Source organism: Myotis brandtii, unplaced genomic scaffold (assembly GCF_000412655.1).
Source record: "Myotis brandtii unplaced genomic scaffold, ASM41265v1 scaffold1606, whole genome shotgun sequence".
Classification (NCBI taxonomy): Eukaryota; Metazoa; Chordata; class Mammalia; order Chiroptera; family Vespertilionidae; genus Myotis; species Myotis brandtii.
The window spans coordinates 729,994-746,721 of NW_005355862.1; the positions used below are offsets into that span (position 1 = coordinate 729,994).

Here is a 16,728-nt window from a genome sequence, read left to right on the forward strand (position 1 = left end):
CCTCGGCCACCTGAGTCAGGGGGGGCGGCCCCCTCCAAGCCTAAGGACGCCGGCTTTTTTAATAAACTCTTCAAACTGGACAAGGGGCAGGAACAGGCCCCCGCTGTCAGCCACCAGGAGGCCCAGTGCGCGGCGCGCGAGGACCAGGCCTTCGACATCCCTGTGTGCCCCGGGCCGGCCCACGATGTCCCCGCAGAGAGGGTAAGTGCTGGCGGGACAGTCCGTCCTGCTCTGGGTGCGAACGCAGCCGCTGGGCAGGACGAGGGCACACAGAGGCCTCTGCAGGCACCGGGCCCTGGCAGGTGTCAGGCCCTCGCCCCCCGCAACAAGCAGCACATTGTAGCGGTGCCTCCCAGGCGTCGGGGCAGAAACATCTGTTTGCAAACAGTCACAGCTGTGGCATCTGTTTTATGTAAAAGCCAGCGGAGGTGAGTTACATACAGATGAATCCGTCCTTCCATTTATCAAAGGGGAAGCAAGACAGGTTGCATCTGTGATCGATGGCGGCCCGAGGGAAAGGCGTTAGCAGGATAAAAATGGTTCCTGAAGACTTAACTAGTGTCCACGGCTTAGGGGCTTCCCGTGGAACACATTCCGTTTCTTACGTTTCATAGCCCGGATTGATCTTTAACTGTCTTTTGCAGTAAGGGTGGGTTTCTGTAAAGAGCTTTTACCGCTATGGGCTGACTCTGTTATGTACTAATTATTTTCCAACAACCTGGAGTAATACTTTTGTAAAAACTAGATTTTTTTTTTAAAGGAGGTATCCAGAATTCATTTTCTTTTCTTGACACTTTTTGGCCTGTACAAAGAAAGGCGCCAGTTCTTTTGATCTTAAGAAGAGCATGAGCTTTGAACCATGAAAATATTTGTTTGTGTTCGGGGAAGAGAGAAGAGATCCTTGCATGAAGAAGGAAATAAAAATGAATACATTGCCTTTTAAGGGATTTGTTTCCTTAGTTAATGGACTTTTAAATGACAGTATTTTTCAGACTTTGGGGTTAAATCAAGTGCCTCTAGTTGAGGTTAGAACCAGGAAAGCATTAGCTGGGCTGAGTTATTGATTATACGCTCATGTGTCAAGATGACCAATATATTTGTCTTAATAACAGCTAACTCCACGGCCGCGCTACGGGTGCTGACACTGGCTGCCGTTTGTTGAATACCTACTGTGTGCCAGGCTTTGTTCTAAGCACGGTTCATAAATGGTGTGCATTGCTCTGCAGTTTCACCGCATCTGGGGTAGTGTGAAGAGTTACACTGTAAATATTAAACAGCAGCTGAAAATTCCGAACTGTTAAAACTGGGAAAAGATCACTAAGCTCATGTGTTTAGTTTCTTAACTATCAGTATTCTTGCTGTCCTGTAAAAGTTGAGTCCAAGAAATACGATATTCAAATGTTCCTGCAAAAGTTTAGAACAAGTGCCCTGCAAATGCCCTCTTCCCCAAATGCACCAATTCGGGAGCCCATTGACCTGCTTTCTGTCTAATTCAAAGTGGGTCTGTCCATGCATCCAGGCCCCAAATCTTTGCTGAGTGTGCCACAGCGAGGCCCGGGGGAGGCCCGGCTTCATGGTGGACAGGACAGAGCGCTCCTGTCCTCAGAGTGTGTGCAGTTCAGCAGGGAAGAGGATGAAAGCCCCACAGGTGTTATACGAGGTGTCAGGTGTCTGCTGGGGGCGGGGAGGAAAGAAGGGGGGCAGGTGTTGGAGAGGGAGCCCCGACACAGGAGAACTAGCCTCGCTAGCCCAGGGAACAGTCCCTCACTGTATAACCCCCTCGCAGAACGGTGCTTGTGTCGGGGCTATAAACGGGTCATCAAAATTCATGGATGTCTGAGGAGCTATGTGCTACTTCACTCCGAGTGCGGACACTGAGGGAGCTCGCGCCATTGGTCATGGGCTCCAAAGCCCATCCTGAGCGGGTGACCCACTGCATAGTCACTGTTTTGTTCGCAGGGGCATCCGAAGCCCACCATTGCCTGCCTTAGGGAAAGACTGAGCTGCTGGTGGGAGACCCACCTTGGGGCAGGTGCCGAGTGCCTCCTCCTAATCCCCATCTTAAGGAAGTAAGCCAGGTCAGCATCCCATCGCCGCGCCTCACAGACACACACGCGCGTCCCCATAAAACCCAGCGCACCCAGCCCATTCCTGTTTCAGGAAAAGTGCAGAAGTCTCCAAGCGGTGCTTTCTCTGCTCAGCTTTCCTTTTCACTGACGACTCTTAGGGGGAGCCCCTCGATTTGAGTGGAATGAGTTTCAAAATGAGGCTGGAGTCAGAAGAGAGGGGCGTGTGTAGGGAGCATGGCCGGTATCTGATAGAGTCAAGCCCCAGAGATGCTCTGAAGGTACAGTGACCTCTCAGAAGACCCCCTCCCCCGTTGTAACTTGTCTTCCTCTCTGAGTGAGTCCACGCCCTTAGGTCCACGAACAAAATGTGCATCTGTTTTTGTGACACTACCAACCTCCAGTTGTTGCTGGTGGTATCTTTGGAATTGGATGCCACTCTGTACTCTGCATATGAAACACAGACACGGCGTGAACTAGCCATTCCTTGTTCTCCTTCAGTCTGTGAACTTGGGGATATGTATGTACATAGGTCTGCAAAGATCTATGAAGGCAGCCTTCTGATTGCTAAGGTTTCTCATCTGGTTGCTGGCGGCACAGTGTGTCTCTGGAGTGACACACACACACACACACACACACACACACACACACACACATCAATTGTTCTAGATGTGTCATGAGAGAACCCACCCCTGAGAAAGTAGTAGGAAGAAGACTCCTCGATCCATGGCCTTCTGGGGGAGTAGCACTTATGCATAAATGGCCGTCAGTGTACTGATTCAGAGCCCGCGGAGTGAATGATGCCTCGGGCTCAGCCCTGTCAGCTCTCCCTCCCCTCCCGCAGGCGAGCCGAGCAGTGTGCCCAGCCCCTCGCCGGATTGGCATTCCAGCCACAAACCCACCGAGCTGCGAATTGGGAGAAAGATGCCACCATTTCATTCTGGGGGGGAACACAAATCTTCTGTTTTCAGGACGACAGTCTGATTTTTGTGCCTCATAAAACTACATTCAGGGCAAAGCAGGACTCAAACAAGGCCAGGATTCATGAACAAACACAGCATTTACTACGCAGGCCAAGGAAAGATAAAGTCTATGCCTGGAAGGTTTCGCTGTGCTGGGATTCCCACGAGCCAGCGTGTGGTCAAGGATAAGACTTTCTTTTTTAATTTTCCTCTCCTCTCAGCAACTGGACCAGAGCTACGCATTGAAGATTCATCACACACACAAAATGACAATTTGACCTTTACTGGTTAAAACACGCACACACACACACACACACACACACACACACACACAATTTCTGTTGTCAGCCAGGCTTCCAGAAGTGTCTTAGTGTTGGGGGCAGGAGGAGGTCCCTCAAAAGTGTTGTCAAGCACAGATGTGTGAGATGGAAGCAGGAATATTCCTTTTCTTTTCAACGTTTAATTAAATTCTGCAATTGTTATTTAAACACCAAGCTTGTGCAAGGCATTTAGGAGATAAATCATCATTCTAGCCCTTCGATGATCGTACAGTTTCCTAAGAGGCACCATCTCTTAAAGGAGAATTATGATACTCGCATTGATCCGCAAATTCGTTCTGACTACAGATGAAAGATACTCAGTGGTTTGGCGTCCTCCTCCTCTTTTCTGTCTTTTTTTTTTAATATATATATTTTTTATTTTTTACAGAGAGGAAGGGATTCTTAAAGGAGAATTATGATACTTTCATTGATCTGCAAATTCGTTCTGACTACAGATATGAAGAAAGATACTCAGTGGTTTGGTGTCCTCCTCCTCTTTTCTGTCTTTTTTTTAATATATATTTTTTAATTTTTTACAGAGAGGAAGGGAGAGGGATAGAGAGTTAGAAACATCGATGAAAGAGAAACATCGATCAGGTGCCTCTTGCACATCCCCTACTGGGGATGTGCCCGCAACCACCGCAACCACGACGCTCTAGCCACTGAGCCAAACTGGTCGGGGCCTCTTTTCTGTCTTGAACACACTCCGTTCAGGTTTTGTCCTCCACAAAAAGCGCTCTTGTCAAAGCGGCCGCCGTGTGGCACTTCCCACCCGCAGGGCAGCTGCCAGCTCAGGTGTGTCTCAGTCCTTGCCCTTCTGGCCGTGCCCTCACACCTGACACAACAGGCCCCTCCTTGAAGCAGCATCTGCACCTGCTTCCCGGGCCCCCCTGCCTGGCTGCTCTCCTTTATCTCCTCGGCTGGATCTTGCTCTCTCACCTTGGCGTCCCCCAGAGTTCAGCTCTTAGTTGTCTTCTCTCACTACCCTCACTTCCTTACAAATCTCCCCCTGGAACCAAGGATTTAAATATCAGTATCTGCTGACGAGTCCTAAATTTCTATCTCCAGCCTAGATCTACCCCTGAAGTTCAGGCTGCACTATCCAGCTGCCTCTTCTAGTTGGATGCTCACTGCATCCCCATCTGAATGCTCACTGAGCATCTCAACCGCCATATGTCCACAACCACAGCCACAAAGTGCCGACATGCTGAATGCACAGGTCCCTCATCTCAGTGAAGGGCAACTCCATCCTGCCGCTGTCATTTAGGATTGGAATTATAGAATCAATATCTTTAGTAAAGTAGTCAATTCAAACAGAAGCATTGTGATCAAGGAGCCCAGGTTTCAACTCTGCCTCTGTCGCCTACTGGCTGTGTGACCTTGTGCAAGTTACTTAACCTCTCTGAGCCTCAGTTTCCTCATCTGTAAAATGGAGATAATAATAGTATCCAGCATGTGCTCACATGATTCACACTTGGGAAAATTAAATGTCATGTAAAATATTTAACATAGAGATACTGCATTTTGAAAAAAAGAAAATGTAGCTATTATTAGGATATTGGTTTTTCTCCCTGTCTGTCATTCCACATTTTAGTCTTTTTATTCCTCCTTTCCGTAGTCCTCAACCAGAACTCCAGAGGTAGCACAGTTGAATCTAATTTGAAAGCTAATAACCAAAGACATAAGTCCAAATGTAGGTTTTAAAAAGTGCAGGAGTTGTGAAATTATTTTAGAAACAATAGAATTTAAATGCCCATACCCATTATACCTGGTTTCTTGGTCTGCTGTTTAAGGGTCTCTACACACTTCACTCTATATTTCCAAGTGTACTTTCCACTATTCCCTTAAACTTCTCCCGTCAGTACGGCCAGCCTTGCCCCTGGCAGATGTCCACTGCTTCCCCGTTTTCTCTGCCGGTATTTCTTTTTCTCTCTTTTTATCAAAAGTTTACTTCACCTTCAACCCAAGTTCTGAAACTGACCAAACGTCCCCACTCCTGAGGGGCTTCTGGCAGCATGAATCCCTCTAGCGTGTTTTGCATGCTCTATCTTAAGTTAAATTCTGTGATAAAATCGCTTCGAAGGAATCATCTCATTAAAACACCACAACTCGCCAGGGGATGTCTGTGTTTTTAGCATTGATAGAGATGAAGAAATCAAAGCCTAAGAGAAACCAACTCACTTATTCCAAGTTTCACAGCTAAAGGAGAATTGGCCAACTCCATACTTACCATGTTCAACATCATGCTTTTACCAATTGCTAGTATTTGAAACGTGTGCAATAAGGTTGTAAATAGGCAAAATGGAATACTATTACTTTGGGGAAGTGCTATTCAAAAATATTAGTAAATAGAAAATCATAAATACCAAGTTAATCTCAAATTTAAAATAATAATTAAAAAAGAACCACCTGATTCTAACATTAGAAGGCCAAATGAATTATAATCTGTGTGTTTTGGTTTGGTTTGGTTTGGCTTGGCTTGGTTTGGTTTGGTTTGGTTTGGTTTGGCTTGGTTTGGTTTGGTTTGGTTTTGGTTTGGTTTGGTTTGGTTTGGTTTGGTTTGTTTACGTCAGGGCCCCAAGGCCAGGCCATCGGGCTTAGTTCCTGCGGCAGTAAGAGCCCCAGGCAGGGTGCCTGAGCTGGCTCAGGGTTGTCACAGCCCCGGGGCCCAGTCCCTCTTCTCCAGTGTCCTCTGTGGACTGGCTAGCTAGGCTCACGGGGTCAGCCTGGTGGTTTCAGATGGTTGCCTTGGTTGCAAGTTGTCATCGTCACAATGTCCTATCAAATGAAACGGGTTTCCTAAGACTTACCCAGAGACGACATTGAGTCACATGTCTATGATTAGGTAGAAGGGAGGCTTGGGAAGTTTCTTCAGCAGAAATCAGGCTCTGCCCTAGCGGTTAGCCTGCAGACTGAAAGGTCCTGGGTTCGATTCTAGTCAAGGGCACATATCAGTTGTGATTTGATCCGTGGCCCTGGTCAGGGTGCATGTGGAAGGCAGCCAACTGATGTGTCTCTCTCACATGGCTGTTTCTCTCTGTCTCTCCCCCTCCCTTCCACTCTCTCTAAAAATCAATGGAAAAATATCCTCAGGTGAGGACTAACAAAAGAAAAGAAAAGAAGGCAGGCTCTGCCAGCAAAGATGATGTACTACAGATAGAAAACTTTATATCAGGAAGCCATTAAGTGTGTGGAACTAGTAGAGCTGCTGCAGCATCATTTATTAAATACACGATTGCACTAACTTTTACCTTGTCTGTGACCCAAAGGAAGAATAGGTTTCACATCTTGACCATAGATACATGTACATACATGAAACAAAGAATTCACAAAATGATGCTGTTCGTACAGCGCTAACACAGGCTGCTATTTTCTTTTCTTTTCTTTTTTCACTTTGTTCGATGTCAGTTTTGAACCACTAAATTAGTTTCTAATCCCCTAGAGGCACAATCTAAAGTTTGCAAAACTCTATTGTCCCGTAACCACCTTCTTTTCAGACATGGAGCCAGTGGTCTTGCTGCCTCACTGTTTCTGATGCACTGGGTGCTCCCGTGCCCAGCACACACAGCAGGCACTCACGTTTCCCAGCTGCCTGACCAGGGTGAGGATGACACCTACGTGACCACCTTCCAGTGGGTGCTCGAATATGTTATCGCCATCTCATTGTCAGCTCTGCCTAACACTCCTTTAAATAGAACATGGTTTCAAAATATATGTCTGACATAAATGCGTTCACTTAGGTAAACTAGGTAAAATCATATATGTGTGTGCCATTTAGTTGGTATTTTTAATTCAGACTTTAACCTGCCGTGGTGTTCATCATGGCTGAAATATCAAGTGAAGGCTATGATGCAGAGTTTGCAAAATAAATTTTGAATTAACTGTCCCTTTCATGTTATCCAGTTTGATTCACTCCTTACTGCAACACTGCCTTATCATTGTCTGTGGCAGAGTGGAGAGTAAATTAAAATATTTACTTCCTTCACAGCACTTATCACAATTTGGAGCCACTTAAGGTGACCATCTGGTTAATAAACTGTAAATCCAGCCCAGAGTCCACCCGTTGACAGGTGTCAAACAATAAATAGGAGACATGAATACTTTTATTTATTCATTCAACAAACATCTGAGTGCTTTCTCTGTGCCAGGAATGGTGTTGGGTTCTGGGGTGATAAAACCACATACCTCAGGGGAGCTTTCATTCTATAAACAATAAACAAGAAAATTAGTAAACAAATCATTCCTGGCTATAAAAAGGGCTATAAGTGAAATAGTAGTGTTTTGAGATAGAAAGTCGGGGCCGACCGGCAGCCCCTAAGCGACGGATGAATGATTGCTCTAACACATGTTTCTGTGAAAGAGAGGCTAAGGCACTACTTGGCTGTCGCCGCCAAGTAGCCCTGTTCGCCTGCCTCCTTAGGCTTTTATTGTCACAACAGCTTGAACTAAAACTAAGCTGTAGATACAATCAGCAGGGCAGGTATCCTTGAGAAAGTATATGCTTCTACAAGGTCGGGTCTTTAAAGACTAACCGTAGAGATTCTAGCAAAACACCCCGGGGGATCGGACTTGTTTGGAAAAGTCAAAGTAGGGGCTGCTGCCTTCGGCCAGGTCCCCTCAGAGGCCCAGCCTTTCGGAGAATCCTCCTTACAGACCTTCCAACCCAGTCCTGTGCTTCCCCACAAGGAAGTAGGAGGCCGATCATTAAAATGGGGTGAGGAGCGGGTGTGGTCTGATCAGGAAATTCAGGGGGAAGGCTGTGATTGCTTTCCCTTTTCGCACAATGCCAAACCACTGAGCCTGCTGCCTGATTCCGCCAGCCTTCGCCGGTTCTCCCACCGCGGGAAAGGGTCTGTTAAACAGGTGACAAACACGTTCTAGGCTTTGGGTTATTAGCTTTTGCAGTTTGAAGTCATTTTTAACGGATATTTTTCCTCTAATAAATGTGAATGCCATTGTCAGAACCTGTTGGGACTACTCGTAGAACAGAATAAGCTTCCACGAATCTCTTTGCCCAACATGACTTCCCTGGGAATCACTGTCCACCCACTCTGTGCCCACAGCAAATGTACGATTCTGTTCCATCTCATGTGCAGTGGACTTTAAGAGCGTCCAACTCATGTGTCCTTAGGAATGTCCCCAAACTAATGACTGCTTCAAAAAAAAAAAACAGAAACAAGCAAGTAATATCCTACTGCATAGTCCTCTGCCCATATTTCACTTGCCATTGGAAATCAAGATGACAAATTCACTTCCCCCTCCAGTGGAGGAGTTGCTGGGAAAGTGGGAAACCCTTGTTTATAGGGCACAAGCATGAATTGCTTTCTTTGATTGATGTTTCCCACTCGCCATCTGTGACTATGATGAGCAACCGGTTTATTTAATCTCAGAAGGATAGCATCCCTGCCTCAGTCAGTGCCACGGATGAATGAGGCCCCTCCATGAAGGTGCTGGGCGCTAGGCTTCTGCCAAGATCTGGGTATGTAATATCCTGAGGGTATGTCTACAGAGCATTATAGCAGGTGTTGATCTGATGATGTACAATAAAGCATCTTACTGGGTAAATGGTCGGGCCTAGCTCGATTCAGTTCATGTAAGCAGATAAAACGAACACCGTTGCCTCTCTTCTCCCGAAAAGGGGAGGAGCAGTGGGTGAGGAGCAGATTGAGATCAGTGTCGTTGCAGCTTAGATCCCCCTCATGGAAAACATTTCAGAAGGCAACAAAAATCTACCTTTCACGTTTTGATGTTTTATGTTCTTTTTCTTGCCCTCTAAAATCTCCAATAACTTTTTGTTGTTGTTGTTAATCCTCACCTGAGGATATTTTTCCCATTTCTTCTTAGAGACAGTGAAAGGGAGGAAGGGAGGGTGAGAGAAAGAAAGAGAGAGAGAGAGAAAAACATTGATGTGAGAGATACATAATATAACTGGTTGCCTTCTGCACACGCCCCGATCAGGGTTGGGGATCAAACCTGCAACTCAGGTACGTGCCCTTGACCGGGAATTGAACCTCGACCCTGATGCTTGGGCCGATGTTTTAACCACTTACACCGGCCAGGGCAGAAATCTCCAATAACCCTTAATCATCTACCTGGATCGCTGGGAGGCTTGTTTGAACCATGGCACTTGGGCAGTACCCAGTTTTAAAGTCCTAAAACACGCATGCTTTCTCAATGAGCAATTTGACATCAAGGGATTTATTGAGAAAAGGAGCAAATTTTTATGCACAAGACTTTTTTTTTTAGTTCCAGCATTACAAGAGAAAAGCTGGAAAGATACAAAAGTTCCAATAGGACGGCTTTTATAATGATTATGGTACCACCCTTCCACTGAACATCAGAAACAAGGATGACATAGAAATAGAATCGTGGGCATGTGAAGACAGTCATAATACAATGTTAATCAAGAAGAGCAGGTTCCACAATGGCACGTACAGAAGGATCCCTTTGGGGGAAATGATGCCTGCCTGCCCGCTGGCCCACGCTTCACCCTTCCACCCAGAGGAGTGGAGAGTAAAAACTTGTGAATTGTTAGTAGTCGTTTCTGCAAGTAGGGGGTAAAGGGAGAATTTTACATTTTTCCTCTTTGTTCATCTATATACAAAAGTTCCAATAGGACGGCTTTTATAATGATTATGGTACCACCCTTCCACTGAACATCAGAAACAAGGATGACATAGAAATAGAATCGTGGGCATGCGAAGACAGTCATAATACAATGTTAATCAAGAAAAGCAGGTTCCACAATAGCACATACAGAAGGAGCCTTTGGGGGAAATGATGCCTGTCTGCCTGCTGGCCCACGCTTCACCCTTCCACCCAGAGGAGTGGAGAGTAAAAACTTGTGAATTGTTAGTAGTCGTTTCTGCAAGTAGGGGGTAAAGGGAGAATTTTACATTTTTCCTCTTTGTTCATCTATATTTTCTCTTTTTTAAAAAAGAAGAAAGCACTGCATACTGCCTAGCTAATTAAAAACAAAACACTACAATCTAGGTAACTTCCTGATTTCTCCACTAGGCTGCGCTGTGAGGCTTGAGGCATCCTGAGTTCAGCAGAAATTGCAACTGCAGCTACTAAAGGCTTCTTTTTTTTTATTTTTTAGCTTTTATTTTTTTTTATCTTTAATTTCTTTATTGGTTAAGGTATTACAAATCTAACGGCTTCTTTAACGTTACTTTATGCTTACAATCATTCCCACACTGTGCAGCCCTGAGCTTGTGTGGCAAGTCCTTGTTCAGAAATCACGCTGCTTTTAAAGATACACTTAGAGCTCGTGTGCACTAACCCCCGGGAGGAGATGGGAAGGAGAGATTCTGTAGTTGCTGGGCAGCGTGGGGAGCCCTCTCACAACTGGCAGTTCTTATGGTGGTGCTGTTTGTGTTCATTCCCCTTTCTTACCAGAGGGTTCAAAGATGGGGATACATTTTTATCTTTTGATGCAAATGGGGCAGGAATAGTGGGGGAAATAAACATACAAAATTAGCTGCAGTGATAGACCCTCCTTGGGTGAATTTCAGATTTGTAGTAAAGCGACGTAAAATGATAATATTAATTACTTAATTAATACCAATCTGCTTAGGGAATTGTGATGTTCCACACAACATTTTTTAGTAGACTTTGGGTTTGGAGTGAGTTCCCGCTTGTTTATTAACTTGCTTTCTTTTCAAGGCAAATTGGAAGAAGTAAATCCCACCTTCAAGAATGAACCCAATGCCATTTTTCTCCCTAAATCTGACAAAGGCTCTATGCAGGTGATGGTGCTCTCAGAAGGAGGAAAGGAAAGTCTTAGTGATTGCCTGGAGACCACTGTTGCCTAGCAAGTCGTGCCCTTTGTGCTGTTGGGGCATCCAAGTGGGAGAGGAAGCTGGGCTTTTCCTTTTATTTTAGGCAGCACGTGGCTCAAGTTTCTAACAGATGGAGAGGAGCGGAGTAGTGGGTTTTTGTACCAGTCAACATTTCTCAGACAAATTTCCCTGTGTTAAACAGTACGTTAGGCCTGACTCTTGGTACAGAGGTACAACGTGAAACCAGTGAAGTACAATCAATGGGGAACTGTAGACAGGGCAAACATTTATCACAAAGTGTTTCAGACGAGACGTTTTTTAGCCTTGATCATCTTGCCTTAACTTATACTTTCACTTTGACATTGTCGACTTAGCTTAAAGGAGCCTGAAATCCAGTTGACAATTTACGGATGAAACAAGGCCCCAGAAGTTCCATATGGGTTTTATTACAGACAATCAAATTATGATACAGCGGCATTATTTTTCAACATGACAAATTGTGATCACTTAACCAGCGTTCCTGTCTGATTGCTCTTTGAAGCCAACACAACGGGGGGAGATGCAGGCTTCATCCACACGCTGCAGCACAAGCGGACACCAGGAACACCTGTTGGCTTCAAAGAAGCTTCCAGACGTTGCCTGGAGAATGTGTGTGCATCTGTCTAAGATTTCTGTTTGCTGAGAATGATCCGGTGGCCTGATGAGAAGAGCAAAACCCTATTTGTAGTTAAGGACCAAGATTCTACCAACAACCCAATAGTTAAGGCACAGGCCACACGCTGCTGGCCTTCGGTTGGTCATCTTCCCAACCATGTGAAGCCTGGCCCGCGGGATAGTTTTTAAAATTTGGAATTAGTGGCTCACATTATGTGATCATTGTAATTTTTAATGAAAATTAAGAAATTATAGAATGGTGTACTTGTCTACCAACACCACCCTAATAGATGATCATTGTATTGTTAAATGTAACCTTCTAGGGTTTTTTGGGCATCCACAAGTAAATACAAGAATAAGTTCTTTCTCCTTTTTTGTTTTTTGCACAAAAGGTAATATAATATACACTGCTTTATTCTGTACTCTTTTTCAGTTAGCGCTGCTTTCCATATCTGTATAGAAAGAACACTGCTTTCTATTGCTGTACCACTTGCTCATTTGCAACACTTACGTAGCTTTCTGTTGAGTAGATGTACCGTAATATATTTAACTAGGACTTTATTAATGACATTTGGTTGGTTTCCAAACATTCACTATTGCCTCACTGCAAATCTCGTATCTTTGTTATTTCACACATGTGTGAATTGGGGTTTAGTATTAACTCTTAGAAGTGAAATTGCTGGCTAAAAGAACATATTCTTTTCTTAAATTTTGGTTGATAATGTCAAAATGTTATCAGGACTGAATTAATTTAGACTCCTGTCAGCATTGTCTGAATGAGTGCCTGTGTCTCACCCGAGCCTCCCAACTGAATGTTTCCAAACATTTGGTTGTTTTCACTTTCAATCTTTCTTTTCATAACCTCTGGATTTTGAGTCAAAGTTACAAAAGCCTTTTCGATCCAAAATTATAAAACATTTTTCCATGTTTTCTTCTAGTATTTTTATTCCTTTGGATTTTATCTTATTATAGAGTTGAGTAATGACAACAGGTTAATTTTTTTTCAAATGGCCACCTTGTTGTCCCTGCATTATTTATTAAAAAGTCCTTCTTCACTTTGATAGATTTGAGATGTCAGCTTTATTATACACTAAATTCCCATATGTCTTTGGATAAAATGTATTGTATATGGATGATGACAAAAATGGGGAAAATATATATAGCAGGGAAAAGGAATAGAGATACAAGAAAGTAAAATAGGAAAATCCTTGGTGAGAAGATGATATTTAAGTAAACACCTGAAAGAAGAGAGATGATTGAGGCAATGCAATGTGGTACTTTAAACAAGCTTTTTGGCCCTGGCCTGATATCAGATAGCTCAGTTGGTTAGAGTGTCATCCCAATATGCTAAGGTTGTGGGTTCAATCCCGACCAGGGCACATACAGGAATCAACCAATGAATGCATAAATGAGTACAACAACAAAGCAATCTCTCTCTCTCTCTCTCTCTCTCTCTCTCTCTCCCATCAATAAAAGAGCTTTTTGCCTCTAAAATCACTTGGGTATTGGGTCAAATAAATCCCAGTTCCATTCTAGGACCATAGGCAAGTTTGCATCAATTTATTAATCAGTAAACATGAAATTACAAATACTACATACTTTATGGGATCATTCTAAAAATTAAATTTCATCTTTTTAACTAGCTTAGCATTGAGCCTGACCCATAAAATTTGGTCATTTTTCTTATTATCACAGACGTTTGTCTTTCTCATTATACATTCCTGAAAGAATTCATGGCTTCAAAATATTCCATTGTGTGGTCATAGGTAAATCTCAAGTGTTAATATCCACGTGCTGCTTTATTTACCTACTAAAGGCCCGATGCACGAAAATTCGTGCCAAGAGTAGGCCTTCCTTCCCCCAGCTGCTAGCATAGGTTTCCCTCTGGCACCCGGGACCCAGGCTAGCTTCCCTTGGGCTGCCCGTAGGCACTCGGGACCCAGGCTGGCTTCCCTCCAGCCCCAGCTTGATCAGGAAGGATGTCCAGAATGAGATCCGGAAGGACATCCAGTCTTCTAATTAGCTTACCCTTTTATTATTATAAATTCCAGACTTTTTCATGGATCTTCAGCCTTACTCTTCCAGCACTGCCCTATAATCCTTTTTTTGGGGGGGGGGGGTATTTATTTATTTATTTAATCATTTTTTTATTTTTACTTTCAGTTGACCTACATTATTATATTAGCTTCAGGTGTATACCTCAGTGACAAGACTTAATTACTTATTACATAACTTAATAAGTGATCACCCCAATAAATCCCTCACCCATCCAGCACCATGCCTAGTTATTAGAATATTATTGTACCCTATAATGCTTTTTTAAAACTTTTTAACCTTGAAATTCTTGAAGATTCACATCGTTGGTGTTTGGCTGATGCAGAGCAGTTATTGTGTGAGAGCTTTGTGTTTCTAGACTGGCCCTTTGGTTGAGAGAGTGGCTTTTTGAGAGGATTTTTTGGTCAGTGCCCACTGGTATTTTCAGGTAGCCAGCCTCTTTAATTCCAAGTCTAGGACGTATGAGGCCAAAAGGAACCCTGGGGAATTCACGCCGTGTTGTTCTTCAGGTCCCAGCTGGTCTGCTTCTCCTCTCCACCCTTCAGAAGCCTTTATGTTTGTTTTCTATCTAATGTCGAGAATTTTCCATTGTGGGGAATAGAAGGATGAGGGAACGTGTATATTCTCCATCTTCCTGGAAGAAGAATTCTTAATGTTCTTTGTTAAAAGGCAGTCTGAGAAGAAAAGCAGGGCTCAAGTTCAAGCTTAATTTCAATTTGAAAAATAATAGAACTCTCCCTCAGAAAGAGGCCCCTGTAAGCAAACCACCTCCTTGCACTGAGTGCCTGTTCATCCTCAGTTGCTGTCCAAGCCCTGAGACGTTGCTGCACCTGGAGTCAGAGGTGAAAAGGACTCCCAGGGACACGCCTTCAGGTGGAAACTCCCGGGGCAGACAGGAAGGCTGGGGGGCTCCTCTCTTCCTGAGTTCTGTGGAGCTGCATCCCCCCTCAGAGTCCCTTTCCTCCGTGAAGAAGTACTAAGGGTCCCCTCTCCCTTGCTCAGAGGAGACCCATCATGGCAGGTTTTCCCTGATAATAACCTTGTCCATGCGGATCCAACCTGGTCCATGTGGACCCAACCTGGTCCATGTGACCCAACCTGGTCCATGCAGATCACCTGACATTCTACCAATTCATTTCCTTTTCAGTTGATTTTGCTGTATTTCATGTTATTTCCAAGAAGTTCGATAAATGTTCCCTTGTGTTTAGTCCTGGGAGCAGGGTGACTGAGACTCAGATCCTTCCATCCCCCGTAAGCACTGGAGCCCAGCCGATGGGCTGTGAGACTGGAGTGGCTCAGAGCAGCTGGCCCAGCCTAGGAGTCAGGGACCTTCCAGAATAGCTGCCTCCCCCACATCCCCACACACAGCCTCTTAAAGAAGCCTGTTCCTCGTCTTTTTTTTTATTGCTTAAAGTATTACAAAGGGTATTACATATGTGTCCTTTTTTTTTCTTCCCCGCCCTTGACAATCCCCTGGTCCCCCCTACCCCCCAGTGTCTTATGTCCATTGGTTATGCTTATATGCATGCATACAAGTCCTTCGGTTGATCTTTTACCCCCCTCTCTCCTGCCCCCCAACCCTCCCTGGTCTTCCCACTGCAGTTTGACAATCAGTTTGAGGCAGCTCTGCCTCTGTATCTATTATTGTTCAAAAGTTTGTAATGGTCTTTATTATCCATGAATGAGTGAGATCATGTGGTATTTTTCCTTCATCGACTGGCTTATTTCACTTAGCATAATGCTCTCCAGTTCCATCCATGCCGTTGCAAATGGTAAGAGTTCCTCGTCTTTAGTTTCTCCCTTGCAGTCCTCACTGCCTGAGTCATATGTCACATTTGCTGATTTATTTGTTTTGCGGGACTTTATCCACCTCCAGGCCAAGCTCCCCTCTCTGAGTCCACATTCCCCAGGCACTGCCCTGCCTGTCCTGGATGTGTTCCATATATCACCTGCCACCCCTGCCAATGAACCAAACAGCTTTTCAGACCCAAAGTCATACCTGGTGAAATTTTCCTTTTTTGTGTGAGAATATAAAGTTATAAAATGTCCACACTTCTTGACCCAGAAATTTTACTTCTGGGAATTTACTCAAAGGAAATGTAGATACACATGATTGATTAAAACCACTGTTTATAACATCCTAGATGTAAAACCATAAGTACCCATCAATAAGGATATGAGACAGTAAATAATGTCACAACCAGACAATAGAATAGCACATGAGACATGAAGGATGATACAGATCTAAATGTATTGCAATGGAAAGGTGTTTGTGCTATTTTATTACGTGGGGAAAAAATGAGTTGATACAGGTAGCCCCATCCCATTGATATAAAATTTATTTACATCCATTCATCTATTAAGTAGTCAAATGGTCCATATGTATTGAATGCCTGCTGTGGCCCTCCCTGCCCTAGATATTAAAGAAACAGCAGTGAGCAAAGTCAATGTAACCCCTGTCTTTGTCGAGCTTCCAGTCTCGTGGGAATAGGAAGAACAGGATAGATACCGAGTAAAGAAAGGAAAATGTTGTCATAGCTAAGACAGAAAAGGGCAAGGGACAGTCTTAGAACAGTGGGGGAGGGAGGATTGGGGAGGTGACTTAAGACTTGAAGGATGAATGGAAATTATGCATGGGCAGACAGAGAGGGACAATGTTCCAGATAGAAAGCCTTGAGGTTGGAACTAGCTTCCGGTATGTTTGAGAAACTCAAAGAAAGGTGGCGGGAGAGAGTGGAGTGAAGGAGAGAGTGCCACCCAGAGCCTGGAGATGAGGACATGGGCCAGACCGTGTAAGACATGGGAGCCCCTGATTCCATGGGCCATAGGAAGCCTTTGGAGGGCGGGAAGGAGTGGGAGGCTGGGGTTTGCTGAGTCAGTAATTGAA

General features: G+C 44.4%; 1 protein-coding gene across 1 annotated transcript in view; it reads left to right on the forward strand.

Annotated features, from left to right (window-relative positions):
- BCAS1 (breast carcinoma amplified sequence 1) overlaps window positions 1-16,728 on the forward strand; it is a 45,210-nt gene that overhangs the window by 19,039 nt on the left and 9,443 nt on the right. Inside the window, exon 5 of the mRNA XM_014536329.1 lies at window positions 2-201. Coding sequence (XP_014391815.1) covers window positions 2-201 — 200 coding nt within the window. The remainder of the gene's footprint in view (window position 1; window positions 202-16,728) is intronic.